A 20993-nucleotide genomic window follows, 5' to 3' on the forward strand; every position below is an offset into this window, starting at 1 on the left:
CGTTTGCTGAGCTGCATTCAAGAGAAAGATCGACAGGACAATATACGTTCAATCAATCTTTGATCGTTCTATTCTACATTTCCATGTAGTTCCTTTCTTTGAGAACAGCTTAGCAAGTGGTTTTTGGCAATGACCCTGGAAGTGTGAAAATGTCAGATACGTCCTTTAGGCGCAACAGCGACGATATATATTGTTTTTTAAACGTTTCTCTTTACCGTATTTTGTATTATATATTACTACAAGCCATATAGTTTACATAGATACACATAGACATATAGTGTATATATATAGTTCATAATATATAAATATAACATACTATATGCCTATATGTGTTTATGTATGTACTATATGAATGCATATACTATCTTATTGTGTCCTACAGTGAAGGTAAAACTTAAATGTATCTTACCTAACAAGTGATAATAAATTGGATTTTTACTATTTTCAGGTACTTGTCTCGACTGCCACGCTTGCTTGGGGCGTGAATTTACCAGCTCATACAGTTATTATCAAGGGAACTCAAATTTACAGCCCAGAAAAGGGAAGATGGACTGAGCTAGGGGCACTTGATGTTTTACAGGTATACAGTGTCAATTTACTCTCTTGGGATTTACTAATAAGATTAAAACTAATAGATACGATAACTTTGGTTTGCTCCACCTCTCTAGAACTATAATGAAAGAAAGGTTAAGATGGCTAGGTCACATTAAACGGGTGAAGGATGATAGGCTACCAAAACTCGTCCTTTTTGTCAATCCAATTGAAGTCAATCGCCCATCAGAAAAACCGTGAATGGCGCGTGAAGAAGCAAAAGAAGTAAGATCTTCGTGGCACGGAGTTAAGGGTCAAGCCCCTAACATAGGTAGGTGATGGAAAAGCACGCGCTGCTACTTGGGCTTCAGACGGTTTCGTGTTGCGATGAGTTGTTAGTATCAGCCATGGTAGTAGTAGTAGTATAGCTGTCTGACATAATAAAAGAGCATTTGCTCGCTTCTGGACCTATTTAATATTAGCATATATAAAAAGAGTAAGTACAATTAAATCATCTATACAAGAAGGTTTTAGCCAAACAAAGAATAATAATATCGAATGGGTAAATAATGTGTTATGCTTAATCTTTGTAATATTCTGAAAAGTCCAATGACCCTGCACCGCAATGGAGTACACACGTTCGATACTTTCGTACCACTTATATACGAGGATTTTGGAAGCCATCCTACACGCCCCTCCCCCTTGATTTATTAGAGATGTAAAATTAATATCGAAACGGCGTTTGTCATGTCACCGCAGACATTCCCGCAGAAACATAGCGATCTATTTTGTATTCTTTTTCCGTTCAGCTTATAGTTTTTTATTTGGAAATTGAAGCTCTCCTTATGTTTATTTCTATGGTAGAGGGACAAACTGTTACTAGGAATTTATTTAGATGAGCCTGCGCATGGTCTACTTAATATATTTGGTAACAGTCTTAAAAAACAACAGATCAATAGTTATTCATTTGATTGAAAAGATTTAGGATATATATATATATATATATATATATATATATATATATATATATATATATATATATATATATATATATATATATATGTATATATATATATATATATATATATATGAATATATATGATAATTTCTGTTCGTTTTCAATTTTAAAGTTGTGTTTTATTACTATTTAAAAACAATTTTTTTTTTTTAATTTATTTATAGTAAATGTTTAAATTTTTATTTTAGATGTTGGGTCGTGCAGGACGACCGCAATACGATACGAAAGGTGAAGGTATTGTAATTACCAATCACACAGAGTTACAGTACTACTTGTCTCTTTTGAATCAGCAACTGCCCATCGAAAGTCAGCTGATATCCAAATTACCTGACATGCTTAATGCTGAAATTGTACTGCAGAGTGTTCAGTCTGTACGGGATGCTGTTACCTGGCTTGGCTATACTTATCTATATATCAGGTTTGTTTTGTCTCTTTCTGCACAATTATACTTCGGAATTCCTGACATTTTGTCGAAAGTATTAAAGGCCTTCAGTGCCTTCGCGTTCAAGTGCGTCGTTTGGTCAAAATAATAACTTTTGCTCTATTGCAGTCTACGCTTTAGCATAGACTTTGTAAGGAACGATATGTCTCCCATGTATAATTTTTTTTTTCAGCTTCGTCATTTACAATGAGGGCATACTTTATTTCCAACAAAATTAATAGGGCTCTTTTAAGATCTAAAACGGATTGGGAGGTAACCTGCCACCTTATGTGCCCCCCCCCCCAACACTACATGACGTCAGTTTAAAATTTCAATATAGCTATGTAAATCAAAATCATCGAAAGGTCTCACAACTTTTCTTCCAGATGTAACAAAAGAAGTATATACCGAGGGGCAAGGTCCCTAAATTATGCGAATAGCCCATATAAGATAGAGGCTTCGCCGATTTATTTAGAAGAGGGGATGGAGATGTTACGGCTCGCTAACATCAGAGTAATACAATGATTTTTAACCTGTACGGTTGAAGGGCACATATTGTGGCTCTTGGGGTCTTGTTCCCTCCCCCCTCGTTATAAATTAGAACCGTACTCCCTTCACCGTCCCTCCTTTATTCTCATAGAAAGGTGGAACTGTGGAAGTGGTTTATAACTTTATTTCGTATTTTCAGTATTTTGTTTAGACCCCGGCGCCGCGCCGGCGGATCGACCGAACGCCGCCGACGAGAGACTTGGTCGAACGCGGCCAAAGTGTCGTAACGCCGTCGGGGCGCCAAGGGCGCGCCGCCGCCGACAGAGGCGGTGGCGTTCGGTCGACTTTAAATTACTTTTGCGGCAATCTTTATTGCGTCAACCGCAAAGTCGGAGCTTTTCCTTCTCGTGTGGTTTAGTATTTCGATTTTCCTGATTAGAAATCAAGCAGGGCTTGGACTATCCCCGAATTTTTGGGTATTTCCCCGAAAATCTATGCGTCACCCTGAAAACAAAGTTGGTTCCCCGAATCCCCGAAAATCACGCAATCACGGGGCCACCCCTAGCGATTTATCACCAGTGACTTGCCCTGCCAAATATTACTTTGAATACCATAATTCTTCACTACTCTCTTGTTCTTTAATTTTTGCCTCTTTTGCTATGTTGCATAAAAACGAGACAGATGGATTGTGCAATTGCAAATATTGTAATAGAAACAGTTCCTCATATGTTAAAAAAAATAGCATCGTCTTTATGGAATGAATTTCAATCATTTCTAACGTAGTTTCCCAATCGGTATTTCTAACTTCGTTCGTAGTCAAGAATTTTATTTTTCAAGTTGAATAGAACTATAGAACGAACTCACTACTATACAGCTTCAGCCTTCAGTTGGATTTTGAAATTGACAGCCGACAGATTGTTTCTACAGCTGAATTGTAAGTTTGCAGATTTTTTTTTTTTTTGCTGTTTTTAGATAAGATTGTCTTAATGTTTAATACTCAATTTTTGAACGCCTGAATTTTAAATACTCAATTGTTCGGAAGCTACCCCAAAAATATGACTCATAAATAAATTGTAAATTATTGCCTATAAGGGGGGGGGGGATAGGGGGCTATCATTTTTAAGTGATAATACCTTATTTCTTTTATTGAAAGCAGGCATGCCAAAAGGATAATTATTTTTTTCATTTAAAGTGGAGACAGACGAAAATGATATCAAATTCCCTGGGAAACCATTCAAATATTTTGATTGACCCAGGGCCCCCCATTAAGACTTGTTCATTGTTTTGGGTATTTTGCAATTTCTCATAGGCTACTGGTCTAATTTGGCTTTTGTGTGTGCTCCCTTTTAATTAGATTCTTTGGATCTTATTAAATGCCACGGCGAATCTATGACTCAGTTTTCCAATAATTTGAGGTATATCTGAATAATTTCGATATTTTTGTTGTTGTCTTTTTACTCCTTTACTCATACCCTCAAGTTTTTTCAAGGAAGACTAAGCTGTTTAACATTATTTTGCGTGTTTTTTTTAACCATATAGTAACCTAGTTAAGTATTAAGTAAATTATTTTTCTAATGAAAGATTAGACGGTATCCTATCAAGTTGGTATCCAGAGGGGGGGGGGGCGTAGGGGGGTATTAAATTTAAATGATATCTCGAAATTTTTTTATTGAAAGCAGGGATCCCAAAAAGTTATTTTTTTTTTAAATTTAAAGCAGAGACGGCATTTTATCAAGGTGGTATCCAGAGGGGGGGGGGGGGGGGGTTAGTGAGCTATCATATTTAAATGATAATACCTCGTATTTTTTTTTAAAGCAGGGGTGCCAATAAGTTAATTTTTTTTATTTAAAGCAGAGACGGTATCCTATCAAGATAGTTTTTATATTTAAGTGATAGTACCTTGATTTTTTTTTTAAAGCAGGGATGCCAAAAAGTTGAAAAGTTGACAAAAATTAACAAGATTTTCTTGAGTTATACTTGATACAGCACTTGCATGGTTTTATCGTCCAAAGGGAAAGGGACATTTGCGTCCAATTAGTTTTTTTCCTTATTGATGAAACGGGTTTAATTTGAAAACATTCATTCATAAGTACCAGGCAGATTCACACTAAAACGAATTGGTGTGACGAAAGCGATATCGACATCCCCACCTAACGTTGCGCTCGAGTGACAATGGCGCCCTTGGTCCAGTGCCCAGGTTACATTAAAAGGCCAGGTCATAATAAAAGCTTTCAATTTGGGAGGTTCAAGGAGGAGTCTGACAGTCTTATGACCTCAGGGTACTAGATGTTGCAACGTTCTTACGTATCTACAGTGGTTTAAAAAATTTGATCACCCCACAAATGATTACCAAAAATATGCACAAACATAACAAATGTAACATTTGGAATATTATAACACTTTTTTCAAAGCTTTGAAGAAAAGCAAAAAAAGGCTAAATACCCTAAACTACGCTAGAAAGCTATTTTAAAAAGAAACTCTTTGAATATTTCCATGGAAATGACCATAGCTGAATCTTTGAGCCTGGGTGGGAATCTAAGAGGAGTCTTTGAGTATTTTGACCACAGGTGACTTATTGTTGCGACTTTCTTAAATTTGGTAAATTTCGTAAGCATTTGGAAATCAAAGCTTAAACTCAATAACTGATACTAAGTGTCCTAACATTTTGCTTGGATTAAAAGTGACGAACTAGGATGAAAATCTCATCATCTTCCTGGAGCTACTTCAGTCTGCATACTATTTCATTTAATTACATTTAAAACGGATGAGTTTTTCATTTTTTACCAGAAAATAGCTGGCATTTAATTTTTCTTCATACCGAATAAACCATTAAGTGTTTTTTGTTTCATTGTAATTGAAATGTTATCATGTGAAGTCTTCATCATGTATTTTTCAATTTGATAAATTTACTCCTTTTAGATGCAGTTCATAATTTGACTTATATTAGGTATTTATCAATTTATAATTTGGAATGAATCCCCCCCCCCCAAAAAAACGAATAATATCCAAAAGAGCAGCGAAAAGCAATAAAAAAGCAGCAGTTCAGCCTTAGCCTACATGACATATATTCTATAAAGAAGCCTGTTGGAACCCTTGGTCCCAGTTTGTTCAGATAAATGTCCCTCCCAGATTCATTTCTTTTGGCCCCTTAATTATTTTCCTTCCCCGAGTAATAAATATTAATTTTCCTTTTATTTTTGTGACGCCAGTTTGGGTCCTCTTAGTTGCGTACGTGTTTAATAGATCACGAGGTAAGAAATTGCGCAGTTAGAGAGCTTGACCAGTAAATTAGTAAGTCCTAGGATTGGCTGGAAAGATTCATTTACCACCCTCATAACCCTTGTCACAGCTCACGTCTAGCGGGCTGGGAGAAAGAGTCCTTTTTTGAGTTCAGTTCTTTTATACAGCGTGTAGTGATTACAGTAACCTTTTTTTACTATGTACTCTTTTAACTTTTCAGCTTAGGTCGAGTCTAAAAGAGATAGTTAGAAATCTTATCGGTAAACTTTGGCTTTAAATGTGGCCATAGACCATCCGATCACGTTAGTATATACGGAACCGTTGAAGTAACCGCAGTAATCCCACTAATTTGGGGCCGACGAGGGATCTCCTCCTCCAGTAAGTGGCATAGCAACTCTTTGCGCCATTTTTGCCTTTAAAAGTGGTGACCCCCGCATATAAACCTCCAAAAAGCGGTGGCAGCTAGAAAAGGACCTATCAACAGCACTGATAGCAAAAGAATTTTGCGTTTTCGAAGAGACGGATTAATTTGGCCTTGAAAATAGTCTATTGTTATTCTATATAAAAAGACAGAAACACGGAATTAATTAATAGGATTGTGAAGGTCTATAATAGGCTGTGTGCCTTATTAGACAAATATAAAAAAGAATAACGTGAAATTACTTACTTGACTTTGCAGTGAAGGAATCTTCGTATTTAAAAGTATTGAAGGATTTAAAGTTAGATAAGACAACGTTGAGAGTTGGGTTATTTTTTGAGTACATTGGCGTACTTAGAAATATTCATCAGTGACGTAGGTTATAAGAGTATTGAGGACGGCAAATTAGGAGAGTTTGTCAGTTTGTGCGCACATTGGACAAGGAAGGTGGGAGGCACCAGTCCTATTGAGTAACCTACCCAGGAGGAGATTGTACTAGGAATACAAGTATCCAGGGAGGATTCGCGATTTGTTTTACAGGGTAGTTCTCCTGTTTGAGTTTAGTCCAGCTAATTCACTAGTGGAATATTCGCGCGGTTTTTCTGATTATTTTCTCGTCCAACCCCTGTTAATTCGTTTTTCGGGGATATATTTCACTCGCGTAAAACTGCTTGTTGTGAAAGAAGTCGTTATTCCCTAATGAAGTCTAGACATTCCGGTTATTTGAAAAATTGTTGAATCTCATTACACGGAGCTGATAATTCACAATAGTAATTGCGTATCATAATTTTTGCATGACAGTTTTTGAGCTTACCAAGATTGACTAATTGAATAAAAGATAATATAATCGGAAAGAAGTATACGCGGTAAAATGAGGGGGTACGAAATAAACAAGGAAGAAATAAAATGTGAAAAAACAAGACGAACTCATCCCTCAGAGGCTGTGCCAAATGAAGGGGAGTTGCAGGATAGAGAATGAACAGAGTCAGAAAATGAATTAAGAAGAAATGATGACAGACAGAATCAAAGTAGTCCAAGAAGAAGGAGCAGTGTTAAATCAAGATCCAGCAGGAGCTCACGAAAAAGCACTCTAACAGATATGACACAACAAATATTAGATTTCATGAAGGAAGTGAGAAGAGCCAGAGAACGAGAGGACGAAAGAGATAGAAAAGAAAGTGAACAAAGAGAGAAGGAAGAAAGAAGAGCTAGAGAAAAAAAGGAAGAGGCTCATATAATAGCCAGAGAACGAAAGGAGGAGGCTGACAGAATATCCTGAGAGTGAAGAAAAGAGAATGGTAAAACAGATAGAGATAAAGAAAAAAAATATCACCAAGAGTTTATAAGACCCACTAAAGGCCTAATAGAAGCCCGCTGGGGAATTCTTGAAAGGTATATTTTATCACTATTAACTTCTAGGCTGTCAAATAGCAATAATAATTAGTCTAAGAATCAATCGCTAGAAAAAGAAAATTGCCAGACATTAAACACTTTTACGGGAAAATATGCTACTTCGTTGACAAGGCGGGGAGGTGTACCGGCCCATAAAACAAATTTGGAGGCTGTGCCACCCTGTCGGAAAAACGAAATACTTGATACGCGAGTTCAAAATTTTGATAATCCACAAAAATGGGATGCGGAAATAAATAGACGAGATAATATTGAAAATAAGACGCTCGAAATTGATTTTTCATGAAAATTTGCAAATAATAGAAAACTTGAGAACACTTTTAATGAATATGAGACACTAACAAGTATAGGCCAAAATGAAACACTGATTGTACCAAAGAAAAATGAGACGAAATTTAATGTGCGTGCTTTTCCTCGGAAACTTCGAAAAATTTTAGTAGAATATGAAAAACCAAATATCGGAATTCACTTCCCATTTGATGACGAAATGTTTGTTGCTGCGGTAAGAATAAAAAAGACTAAAAGAGAGAAGAAAGATATTAAGCGGAACTACAATAAAGAAAGACAGTCGAAGATGGACAATAGAGTCCAATTCAGATTTCATGACGATTTATTTAATGCTACTACAAAAGAAAAGAAAACTAAGAGAGAGAAAAGAGATATAAACGGAGCTATAATGAAATTATTCAGTCAAAGATAGTGGACACTGGAGTCCAAATTAGATATAACGGTGATTTATTATTTTGCGCAAATGACAGAATTGAGAAAAGTAGAGACGAAAAGAGGAATGCAAAGTAGAGACAAAATTTGGAGACTCAGCCTGCAGTGGCGAAAAACCAAACACTGTTGGATGGGCTGTGCCTTGAAAACATGGATAATAAGAGGGAAAAAGAGGTCAAAGACCCACGGGTAATAAAAGAAGATGGTTACAAAAGAGAGATGAATGACCTACAACGGGTTGTGGGAAAGTTGGGAAATGTTGAATGTCGATTCAGATTGAAAAAACTTGGAAAGGAATCTAATATTGGTCTGATCAGCTCAAAAGAGGGTTTGTTCCTTTATGAGGGGGAGAGATTCCTTGGGAAAGATCCCCTCTGTAAAGTGGCGAGAAATAGTCCTTTTCCTAAATGCACAACTGGTGGACAAGCTGTAATCCCTTTACCCAGATCTTACCCTTCTGATCTGGAGCCCCTTGAGGATACTCTACTCCAATCACTTTATATCGCCCAAACCGTTGTCCAGCAACCCTCTTTGTAACACTTTTTATTCAAGGGAATAGACAAGTATTTCTGGGATATTGTATTCAGTGAGAAATGTATCTAAGTTTCATCTTCAGTTGCCAGCTCATCATTTCATTATACCAGGGGAGGGAACCCAGAAAAAAGGCGATTCATGGATCACTAAAAATTTTACTACATTCCCAGTACTCTTATCGTTTTCACAGGCCTGTGTATTTTCGGCCTTAAATTATTTGAAATTATGCCAAGGGGCAATTTATTTTTTGATTGAGATGTGGGGTTGTTTCCACAGATGGAAATTAAAAGGCTAGTGCAGCCAATTTTTCACGATGGCTGGCATCATCGAAAGTGCCAGGAACTGATTCTCTGCTCCTCTCAAATGTAAATTCGTGAGAGCAAGAAAATTTTTGTTTTTGATTGTGCTGTGCACAATGAATTTCTACGAATCTTAGGGACGTCAACTTTGAAAACAAAATGTGGATGTTAGACGATCTAGATCATGGTGGTCCTACAATGGAGACGTGGGGATGGCGAGGAATCCTGAGCCAAGCGGTGAAAAGAGAGAAGATACAAGTTTAGTGATTTTGAGTTTAATGTTATTTATTTTATGTCTGAGTTTCCAGCCAATCTACCGGGGATGCGGGCCATTTATCTTAGGAGGGAGGTGTTGGAACCCTTGGTCCCAGTTTTTCAGATAAATGTCCCTCCCAGATTCATTTCTTTGGGCCCCTTAATTATTTTCCTTCTCCGAGTAATAAATTTTAATTTTCCCTTCATTTTTGTGACGCCATTTTGGGTCTTCTTAATTGCGTACGTGTTTAATAGACCACGAGGTAAGAAATTGCGCAGTTAGGGAGGTTGACCAGTAAATTAGTAAGTCCTAGGATTGGCTGGAAAGATTCATTTACCAACCTTGTAACCCTTGTCACAGCCCACGGCTAGCGGGCTGGGAGAAAGAGTCCTTTTTAGATCAGTTCTTTTATACAACGTGTAGTGATTACAGTAAGCTTTTTTTTACTATGTACTCTTTTAACTTTTCAGCTTAGGTCGAGTCTAAAAGAGATAGTTAGAAATCTTATCGGTAAACTTTGGCTTTAAATGTGGCCATAGACCATCCGATCACGTTTGTATATACGGAACCGTTGGAGTAACCGCGGAAATCCATTTGGGGCCGACCAGGGATCTCCCCATCCGGTAAGTGGCATAGCAACTCTTTGCGACATTTTTGCCTTTAAAAGTGGTGACCCCCGCACGTTAAACCTCCAATAAGTGGTGCCAGCGGTACCCATCCTCCTCCAATAAAGCCAAAAAACTTTAAAATATATTTTATTTTTAAATTGTAATTAAAAACCAGTTTTTAATACAAGAAGTCTTTTTAGGAATCCAAAAGAGCAAAAAAAAAACAATCAATATCAAAGTCGCCCATTTCAACTGTTTTAAAGGTAACAAAACAGATATAGGCAAAGCGCATTATGAAAAAATTAAGCTTCTAAGTTCAAACTTATATTCAAAGTTTTTACCCAGATAGATAACTGACGAATTTTGTGATACGGTATTTGAAGTTTTGTATGCAGTAATGCTCGATGAAAAAAACTACTAATTTTGATAATTATTTATGTTAAGAATACATAACTAATAGATACTTCAACTACTCGTATTATGCAAGAGTTGTGAAACGCCACAGCCATTTCGTTTTTACCACATTTCTACTTCTCTTGATGCATAACGAAGAAGACCAGTTTCCAGCCAGCGACTTGTGAATTTTTGAACTCATGAATAGGCCCGAATCTGTTGTAAATTTAAGCTGTGATTTGAGAAAGACTGATGAAAACATTAATGTTTGTGGTCAACATTGATCACGCCGGTGGCGCGCGGCCGACATCTTACCGGTGGCGCGTCGCTGTTTTTGGCTCCGCCGCCTTCGGTCTTCCCTCATCGGCGCGGCGCCGGGGTCTAATTTTGTATCTTCTTTGCTTCTCTATTTTAAGGGAAATAAGTAAGTAAATTTTTATATGTGTTTGAAGTTCTTTCCTTAATTTTCCAGAATGCTTAGAAATCCTGGACTTTACGGCATTACTTCAGATATGTGCGAAGATGATCCATATCTAGAAAAATTCAGAGCAGATATAATTCACACCGCAGCTGGGATCCTTGATAAGCATTACATGATCAAATATGACCGAAAAACTGGACACTTTCAGGTATTTTTTCTGCTTTATTTAGTTTTTTTTTAATGAAATGTTTCAGTGAAGCTCATTAGTTGATAGGGGATACAAGGTACAGTTTTGAGTCAGAGAATTTAAGACTCTCAAAACCATCCCCCCTCAGCTATAAGCTAGCCAAGAGAAATTGAGAATAGTTGGTAATGGGAAACAAAATTAACCTCTTTTGCAAAAAAAAAGGTTTCGGGTTGTAGCCTTTTTCCACTTGTTCATTAACATTTGTGATTTCAGGACTGCTTTTTACCAGTGCCTTTTTAAGCGCTAAGTGACCATGTTAAGCGACCTGTACGTTCATTTAGCTAAGTCTATAGCTCCGCAATGAACATTGTAAATAAATTTCAAAAAAGTAAGAAAAACCTTTCAAAAGACATTATTCAAAAAAAAGAAAAAGAAAAGCAATTCTGCTTTCAGTTGCGTCTGTTTTTTTTGTATCCATTTTGGAAATAAAAAGAAATAGAGATATCTAAAACTACTGTCAAAATAAGACAGATCTTAAGCAGGTCTAGTATATTTTTATACTGAATTTAAGAATAAAAAGACCGTGCAAAGACTTAAGTATTTAACCATCAGATGGCACAAGGCTCGAGGTACACAGCAAAAGACGTAAATGTTAAGAAATATGGACGGTTTGTTAAAGACATTGATTAGGTCTTATGGAAGCCATCCCATGTTATGGGCGCTAGAAGAAAAAAAAATATAATAAGAACGTAAAGAATATTTTTTAAGTTGTCCCGATATCATGATATAAAACAATTTTTTTCTGAATTCTTTTTTTTTTAAGTCGATAAGGCTTTATTTATAGGTTTTATTTTATTGGCAACAAAGGGTATTTGATACCTTATCGACGATAAGATGTTCCTAATGGGAGAATGGGGAAGCTCTTGAAAGTTGACGAGTCTTCAATTGTAAATTTCAGTTTATTAGCAGCAATAGTTGTTTTATAGAATATCGAGAATCTAAATTTTCTTATATAAAAAAAACGACAATCGATGCTTATTAGCGGAAGAGAAGCAGAAAGAGATGGGAACGAGCATAAGCAAATCACGAAAATAATTTGACGTTAAGTCAGTATCACACTGAGAATTATTGTGTTCAATCTGCCTAGTATTTAAGAGACTAAAAGAAAATAGAAAATGAGTGTCTGAATGATTTTTGAAAATATTTTGTGTCTCGGAATCTGTGCCCTGTCGTTCTTGTAATGAGACTGTAAAAAAGGGTATTCCTAAAACAGATTGTGTACCAAATTTTTAAATATCGATTTTGGCATTTAATGAGTTTAAAAATTGTTTGGTAAAATTAGAGGACAATATCTGAGGTATGATTCTATTAATAGTGAGTAAAGAGTTTTTTATGAAAGGAAGTGTAAAGAGATATTTCTATTAATGCATACTACCTAAATTTTGAAAGGGTTTGAACCGCAAATAATCGGAATGCTTAAAACATGATGGTTAATCATCAATCATGATGGCAAATCTGCATATCTATTTGATTGAGCTTTTTTATGAATACCATTCATTACGGTCTCATTACTAGATAAATATATTTACTCATTTTGTGGTCACCTAACATAAATTGTCTGTTCTTTTTTTTTTTTTTGATAAATTTGGAGGATACCTACAACTCTATAACTGCTGCAGTATGATATGCAAAAATAGTTTCGGAATGTTCATCATTATCTGTGCAATTAGCAAGGTCATATATATATATATATATATATATATATATATATATATATATATATATATATATATATTTTTTTTTTTTTTTTTTTTTTTTATATATATATATATATATATATATATATATATATATATATATATATATATATATATATATATATATATATATATATATATATATATATATATATATATATATATATATATATATATATATATATATATATATATATATATATATATATATATATATATATATATATATATATATATATATATATATATATATATATATATATATATATATATATATATATATATATATATATATATATTAAGAATAGCGGGAACTTAATGTCGAGCCTTGTAGGCCTTCACTATTAATAAGAATAAGAGTGATTGATAAATGCCCTTGTACAGCGCCCTTCACTTAGTGATTATGCGGGTAATATCTTAGTAAATCAACATCGTTTCAGTTGTCTCCATTATTATTCAGCTTATCAATTGAATAACTTATCGAGAGAGTCGAGAACCTTCTTTAGAGCACACAGAATGGCTGAAACATTATTATTACGTTTTTCTTTTTTTTAGCAGGGGGATTTTCCATTAAAATGCTAATTATCCAAAGTTAGGCTCTCTGAGAGATAGACCGCCGAAATCCGCGTAGGCTGGTGGTCTCTCTTTGATGAGCCCTAGGTGATAAGATGTGGTCATTTGTTTGCTTCATTTTGTTCTTTATTCTTCGAGTTGTATTTTACTTGCATTTCTCATTCGTTAAATTGATAACTTGTTCAGGGTGCTACAATATTTGTTTTGTTCAAAGCTTCGAGTGATTAATCTTCACCTCAGCTGCTGTGCCCTCGGCTTTCCACAGAAATTTTGTCAGCTTTTGGCTCTTTCTGTTGATGCTGAGCAGTTTTCCCCAGTTGGTATGGTGTCGATAAAAGAAGTAGTTCTTCTCTTTTGCTTCTTCTACTATTGAATTTTTAAGGCATTTTTGTGCTACTGCTCATTTCATTTTCATTTTTTCTTATGTTGAAAATTGTCTTCCAATCTGTATTGTATGCATACCATGGTAATATAGCAGTGAAGCTACATTTATCTGACTTTCACCTTTCTCGTCAAAGAAAGAAAAGATCTATGAATGAAAGATATCTATTATAGGACACCGCCCATAAAAACGACTTTATTTTGTAAACTTTACAAGTTTCAAACAAGGTTGGCTACCCTGCAATATCCCTAAAATGCGTCCTTTATTCGTTTTTCCAGGCCTCATCCCGTACTTTGGTTATGGTGGGGGGGGGGGGGGGGAGCGTCATGTGTCTAGTTACTTTAACTGTTTGATCTATATCAAGAGAGAAGTGGTCAGTGTCAAAGAATACATAGAATAGAAATTCAAATAAAATCTCAGAAGTTAAAAATAAATAAGTAATATCACTAATTTTTAGCATTAGTTGGAGCAAACTTTATAAATATGCAAATACTTAATCTCAGCCAACAATTGATCGTAGTTCAAAGTCGCCAGAAACCAACACAAAGTCATAGCAGTTTCTTGACCATATAATTGATGGGCCACCAATCCTCAAGAGGGAATGTCTTTTGATAGACAGGCTTGAACTTCTGTCCTTGGAGTTTTTAGGCGTAGCATTACACGCCGGACTTCCGATAAGGTTAAAAAAATAAATAAAGCTTTACTAAATTATTTTGTCTGCATATTCATCTTACCTTAGACCTTAGATCCTTCTGTGCCTCTAGAGGCTCTCAGGGTATCTAAGAAGAGTCGCCAATCGTCGACTCTTGCAACCGCCCAGACATTTTTTGCAATTTGCAACCGCCCAGACATCCTCCCATTCAGCGTTAAGCGAGGCATTTAGATTTGAGAGGTCAGTTCGATTGCTGCTCCGTAAGGTGTTTTGAGGCGTCTTCTTCTTCTGGTACAGTGGGGCTGTCAGTGGAGGACGGCCTTTTGCAGTCGAGTTTCGGGCAGGTGGATCACATGCCCAAGGTATCTACATTTTGGGTATCTGATAACTTCAGTAGTCAGTGCCTGAGACATCTTGTGTCATACAGCAGCGCTCCTTTTTTTGGGATATTTTGAATGCGCTTTAAACAAATATTTTTCAAGCGCGAGGAGTTTCCTTTCAAGGTGTTGGTCTAAATTCCAGGTTTCGGAACTATAGCAAAGCGTCGAGAGGACGTTGCTGTTGAAAAGTCTCAGCTTAAATCTGTTAATCTACACCGAAATAAAAACATTAATTCCGAAGCACAAATCACATGATAATTTAAACTGAAAGCGAGCAGAAATTAAAATCGAGAACTGAAACTCGAAACGAACAGAAATTAAAATGAATATATTGAAGATAAAGCTGATCACAGAAGGAAAAATTTAATTCGGAGGCTTGGTAGTTATTTTTTCTGCTTCTTAAGGGACTTTGAAATTTAATATTTTTTATAATTTTGTTCTGGAACAACACTGCTGCTTTTACAGGTTCTTTTGTTTTATAAATTTGTTTTTAGCTTTTAACTATCAGACTGTTAACACAATTAAGATCCCACTTTTTTTTTCCCAAAAATTTTAACCAGGCCTATCGTTATTGTGAGTATTGGCAAAGGCTCTTGGGACCCTTTTGACTACTGGTAAACCCTTTTCTTCAGAAGAATGACGCCACTAATCGGTTGTTTTTCTGAAGGCGATAAAAGATTAGCAAACAAAATAAACAACTTTGTGTTAAGTCTAGGGCTATTTTCAAACATTCTGGGAGTAGGCCGAGGTTTTTTTGCAAGGGTAGCGTTAAATGCAACTTTTTCCTTTTTAACTAATTATAAATCAGAGCACTCGAACTTCTTCTAAAACCTTTTTTTGGCAAGTTATCTTAAAGTTGCGTAAACTAATATTACTTTAAGGCAACAGTTTTTGTTACCCATCTTTGAAGAACGAAACCAACAAAAAGGTAGGAAGTAGAATAGTTCCTGATTCCTGCGCTGATGGGAAAAAGACTCAATGGGAATTTTCAGTTTTCTCATAAAAATATGAATTTCTGTTTAATTTCTGCTTTTCTCTCTCTCTCCCTCTTCTCATTTCTTTCTCTTTCTCTCCTTGTGTTTACTTCTTCTGTTTGCTTCGTTTTCTCGAATAAGTCAATACCCTTGATAAATTATGTTATTGTTCTTTATATTTCCAACTCGTATTATGTTCGATATTTTCTTTTTTCTAGAGTACTGAGCTTGGTCGTATCGCCAGTGGCTATTATCTGACCCACGAAACTGTAGCTACGTATAATCAACTACTGAAACCAACTCTCAGTGAAATCGAGCTGTTTAGAGTCTTCAGTCTCAGCTCGGAATTTCGGCAAATTACCGTTAGAGAAGATGAAAAATTGGAGCTAAGCAAACTGATGGAGAGAGTTCCAATTCCTATCAAGGTAACTAATTTTTTTTGTCATTGGCTAATTTTCTAAAGGAATTTAATTTGTCCGACAAATTTACTAGAATATGAAGCATAACTTGGATTTGTAATTGAGGAATTTTGTGAAATAAATGTTTTGGACTAAATTCTCATAATTTAATTAAAAAGGTCATATAATTATGCTATTTATCAATAGCTTATTCGTTTTGTCCATTTTTGTGTTTTCTGTATGTCAGTGAATATGCGATTTCTGAGAAGATTCTGTAGACTTGTAGTAGGTTTAAGTCTTTTAAAAGCCGTTCTCGTCGAGTCTACCTCTATAGCTGTCTTAAGTTTTACTGACTTTAAATTTTTAATTTTCGGCCAACCGTCGAGGGCTAAACGGAAAGCAAGTCGTCCTCGTCTGGGGTGGGAGGACGCCATAAAGAAAGATTGAAAGCAAATGGGAACTTCCTGGGAGGGTGTAAAAAGGGAGGCTTTGAATGGATTGGGATGGAGGAGGAGCGTGCGTAGCTGTGTGGGCCTCAGGTGGCTTGGTGCTGTGGTGAGTTGTTAGTAGTAGTAGTATTAGTAGTAGTATTTTTAATATAATGTTTTAGATTGAAAAAAAAATGATTTCAATCTTGGTATTGAAAATAGAAATAATGCAAGTTTAGGACGAGAAGAGACGATAAGAATTAATACGGACGTTTAAAAATTAAACCCACTACTAAAAAGGGCGAGATGAAAACCCAGTTTAAATTCAACTTCGCTTAAGCTTAAACTTCACTTAAGTTAAAACTCTGGGGTTTTAACTTTTCCAGACTAGCTTACATGGGATTACATTGATCAGCAAAAATGATAGTGTATATATCTGAGATATTATGCAGAAATAATTTTCTATCTCTGCGCAGATAAGCAAATGCAATGCACAGTGTTAAAAAATATGAACCGTTAAATTTTTCGGCCTAGTAGCAAAAAAGACTGAACTCCTTTGAGGCAAAATTAACCAAGTCCATAAACAAAAAGTAGAGCCAAATTTAAAAAGATGATCTTAGAAAAAATGTCCTGAGTACTGGGTGTTGGCCTGGTATGCTTGAGCATAGAGAATTCTCTTAAAAAGCATTTAGGACATATTCAAATTGGCCTCTTTTTTTTATAGAAATTGATCCACAAAATGTGTTGATCATTTCCTTTGTGAATTTAAAAAATTAAGAGTCAATGAACTTTTTGAAGAAATCCTGTGTCTTTCCTGGACAGAAAAATTTAAACGGGCTTTTCTAGGAAAATAATTTGTCTGTATGTATTCGACAGCCTTGCTCAGTAAGGAATATGAAATAAAAATCATGAAGAAAATTTAAAATAAAAATGAACGAGATAAAAAGTCATCTTAAAACACCGTTACATCACCTTTAAATTTCCAAATAATTCCTACAGTGAACTTCAAGAATATCGACTATTTAGAATCGATAGGAAAGCCGACTCGTGTTTTGTATATTATTGTCAAAATTCTATTTTTTACTTTTGGTTGTTGTTGGCAAGGGTAAGTCTTTAATTACCTTGTTTTGCTAGGAACAATTTGATATGGCTTAGGCTATTACTTGATGGATATATTCCCACAATTTTTTGTCCCTTTGTTTACCTCCGATAACGAGCAAGGATTAAACCTATATACATAAAATATTTTTTCCTGTTTTCATTATTATTATTGATGCTTGAATTGGGTTACGGCTAATCTATTATTTCCCTCTTTTTTATCTATTTAATTTCGTTTACACTTATATATATATATTTTTTTTTTCTAAAAAAGGAAAGTTTTGAGGAGCCTAGTGCCAAAGTTAACGTTTTGCTCCAAGCCTACATTTCCCAGTTGAAGTTAGAAGGACTGTCATTAATGGCTGACATGGTTTACGTCACTCAGTCAGGAAGTCGTCTTGTAAGAGCCATATTTGAAATTGGTAAGTATTTTCTTGCTCATATATATATATATATATATATATATATATATATATATATATATATATATATATATATATATATATATATATATATATATATATATATATATATATATATATATATATATATATATATATATATATATATATATATATATATATATATATATATATATATATATATATATATATATATATATATATATATATATATATATATATATATATATATATATATATATATATATATATATATATATATATATATATTTTTATATATATATATATATATATATATATATATATATATATATATATATATATATATATATATATATATATATATATATATATATATATATATATATGGTCCTAAGCGAATACCCCCCCCCCCCCAGCGAATACATCCCGGAAAATACCCCCCCCGCGGAAAAATACCCCCACCCCGGAAAACACCCCCCCCCCCACGGAAAATACCCCCAGGAACACACACACACCCCCCCCCTCGGAAAATACCCCCACGGAAAATACTCCCCCGGAAAATACCCCTCCGAAAATACCCCCTCCCGTGGAAAATAAGGCTTTCCAAATTTGAGAATTTTATTCGAGCCATTTTTTAATTTCCTCAGGGGGTAACTAAGACAACTGTATAGCAACATTACTCTGGATGGACTGGAACAGAACTAGACGATGGAGGGTAGAAACCCTACCCAGTAGACAGATCCTAACACAGGAATTTACTTCGTTGGGGGTATACTCTATATGAGAAAACAAATTTGAGAATTAGTAAAGAAAAATTGGTTAGTCTGTCACAATAGACTAATTAAGCTATTACAAAAATGGAGAATTCTGTAAAAATCAACACCTTCCCCCAACCCCACCCCCGCGGATATTATGAATTTTGTCTTGCTTTAAGCCATTAAAAACTGTGTTGTCTTTATTTTAGTACTGGTTAGCCATTACATTCTCTAGGAAAACAAGTGCTGCTTTAGGCAAAACTTGCCATTACCCCCTTCCAGTTGTCACTCAACTCCTTCAGTGTCCTGAAGACCTGAACAATACAATTATATTTTTGAAATTTTATATATTTTTCGTTTTTCTTATAGTTAACGTCAACGTTATTAATGTTAGGTTAAAATAGAACAGGGGGAAGGGAGTGATTCTAAATTCTTCGAGTAAGACTGACCGAAAATCTACGTGTATTTGTGAAGCATAAAATAGACAAGGTTTTATTTCAAATTAAATAGCCTAAGGAAGAGGATGCATTGACAAAATTTCCATACTTGAATTAAGATTTGTGAAGTGACTGATTTTCAAGCCCCTTAGTTGTGAATTTTATGGGTTATACTCAGGTATTTGATTCAGCTGATATAAAAGTTATAGTGAAGGTCCCATCCTTATACGGCACATCAGATAAGTAAGTAAGTGATTAGTACTACGTGTGGAAATTAATATTGCTGCGGCTAAAGCAGATATCACTTACCACTCTGGGACTCTCACGTCTCACGTGTACGTCATGTCAGAAGTCTCACATCTCAGTTGTATGGGTTTTGTCGTTTAAGAGTTTTACGAAAAGAAAAACTGATAAGGCTTCTCATTAGTTGAAAGTCTTTACAAGTAACGTACTTAGCCAAGCCTGGGAAGCTTCCAGCGCACTTGATAAAGATTTTAAGCACACATAATTTTAAAAACATCACACGAAAATATAAATGATATAAATAAATCTTAAAACAAGGAAAACTTAAATTGAATACGCTAATCATGCTAAAAACGAATAAATATCTATCAAACAAGTTGAGTTTTGCTACCCTATCTCACCGTAAAAGTCTATAACCTACTGCGTCATTGGTGCTTTACTGAACACTATATATGTCTTGAACAGTGTTCGAAAGTACAATAAAAATCAAACAATATTTGATAATAAGGCTGTTAATTCTTCAAAAATCATTAGTTCAAGATTTTATTTCACTGATATTTTCTGCTTTAGTGATTTAGGCTAGTAGGTGGTTTGTGTGAATTTGTTTGAAGTAAACTATCGTGGGTTGATATTACCGTTTTATATGGATTTTTGCTGTGTTTTGTCACCTTTTATGATGGACACTGTTTTAAGAAGCAAGGGAAAGACTAGGGTTGAAGATAGTACCAAATGTGAAGGTAAAAGTCTCTTTGACTTAAACTATGCAGATAATTTGAGTGGGCCTAGATAAAAATTTTTAACTGCCTGAAGGAAGTTTTGAAGGTTTTGAGGATTCTGGTTGTGATGATAGATTTGAAAATTGAGGTCAAGAAGACTGAGTCACTTAATTTGGAATAATTAATGATGAAGGGGTAATGGTAGGTATGGGGAAAAGTGACTAGTTGCATATCTTCGTGTAAATTGATAGCATTCTTTAGTTAGGACAGTGGATGCAATGAAGGTGTAAAAAGTAGAAGAGCCATTGTCCAGGAAGGATTTTCATTGAAGGGACAGTTATAAAAAAAGGAAGATAAGTTTTAGAACGAAGGTTATTATTCTAGAAGTAATGATAGTCGTCAAGTACAACTCTAAAACATGGATGTTTTGAAAGATTGAATTCCAAACAGCCGAGACAAAATCAATAATTTCATTTTGGCTCAAAAGTTTTCGAGTTTGTCACATCTTTGCAAATTTCAGCGCAAATTTTTCGTCAAAATTTGTATGTAAAATTCATAAAATTCCTTTCTTTTCAGTGATCAACCGTGGCTGGGCACAGTTAGGTGACAAAGCATTGGCTTTATGTAAAATGATAGATAAGAGAATGTGGCAATCAATGTCTCCACTAAGACAGTTCAAGAAGATTCCAGAAGAAATTGTGAAAAAGCTTGAAAAGAAAAATTTTCCATGGGAAAGGTGAGAATTCAACAAATATTGCATATGTTTTCAAAAATGGCAACTAGGAGCACCTTTTTCAGATTGATGAATAAACTTGCTTTGGACTTTTACCTATCGTCATCAGCACGGATGC

General features: G+C 34.9%; 1 protein-coding gene across 1 annotated transcript in view; it reads left to right on the plus strand.

The window, feature by feature from the left end:
- Brr2 (U5 small nuclear ribonucleoprotein l(3)72Ab) overlaps window positions 1-20993 on the plus strand; it is a 155458-nt gene that overhangs the window by 65818 nt on the left and 68647 nt on the right. Inside the window, exons 15-20 of the mRNA XM_089088243.1 lie at window positions 449-580; window positions 1738-1967; window positions 10810-10966; window positions 15882-16088; window positions 17862-18009; window positions 20719-20878. Coding sequence (XP_088944369.1) covers window positions 449-580; window positions 1738-1967; window positions 10810-10966; window positions 15882-16088; window positions 17862-18009; window positions 20719-20878 — 1034 coding nt within the window. The remainder of the gene's footprint in view (window positions 1-448; window positions 581-1737; window positions 1968-10809; window positions 10967-15881; window positions 16089-17861; window positions 18010-20718; window positions 20879-20993) is intronic.

Source organism: Artemia sp. Qi Xiang Cuo, chromosome 4 (genome assembly GCF_049724085.1).
Source record: "Artemia sp. Qi Xiang Cuo chromosome 4, ASM4972408v1, whole genome shotgun sequence".
NCBI lineage: Eukaryota > Metazoa > Arthropoda > Branchiopoda > Anostraca > Artemiidae > Artemia > Artemia sp. Qi Xiang Cuo.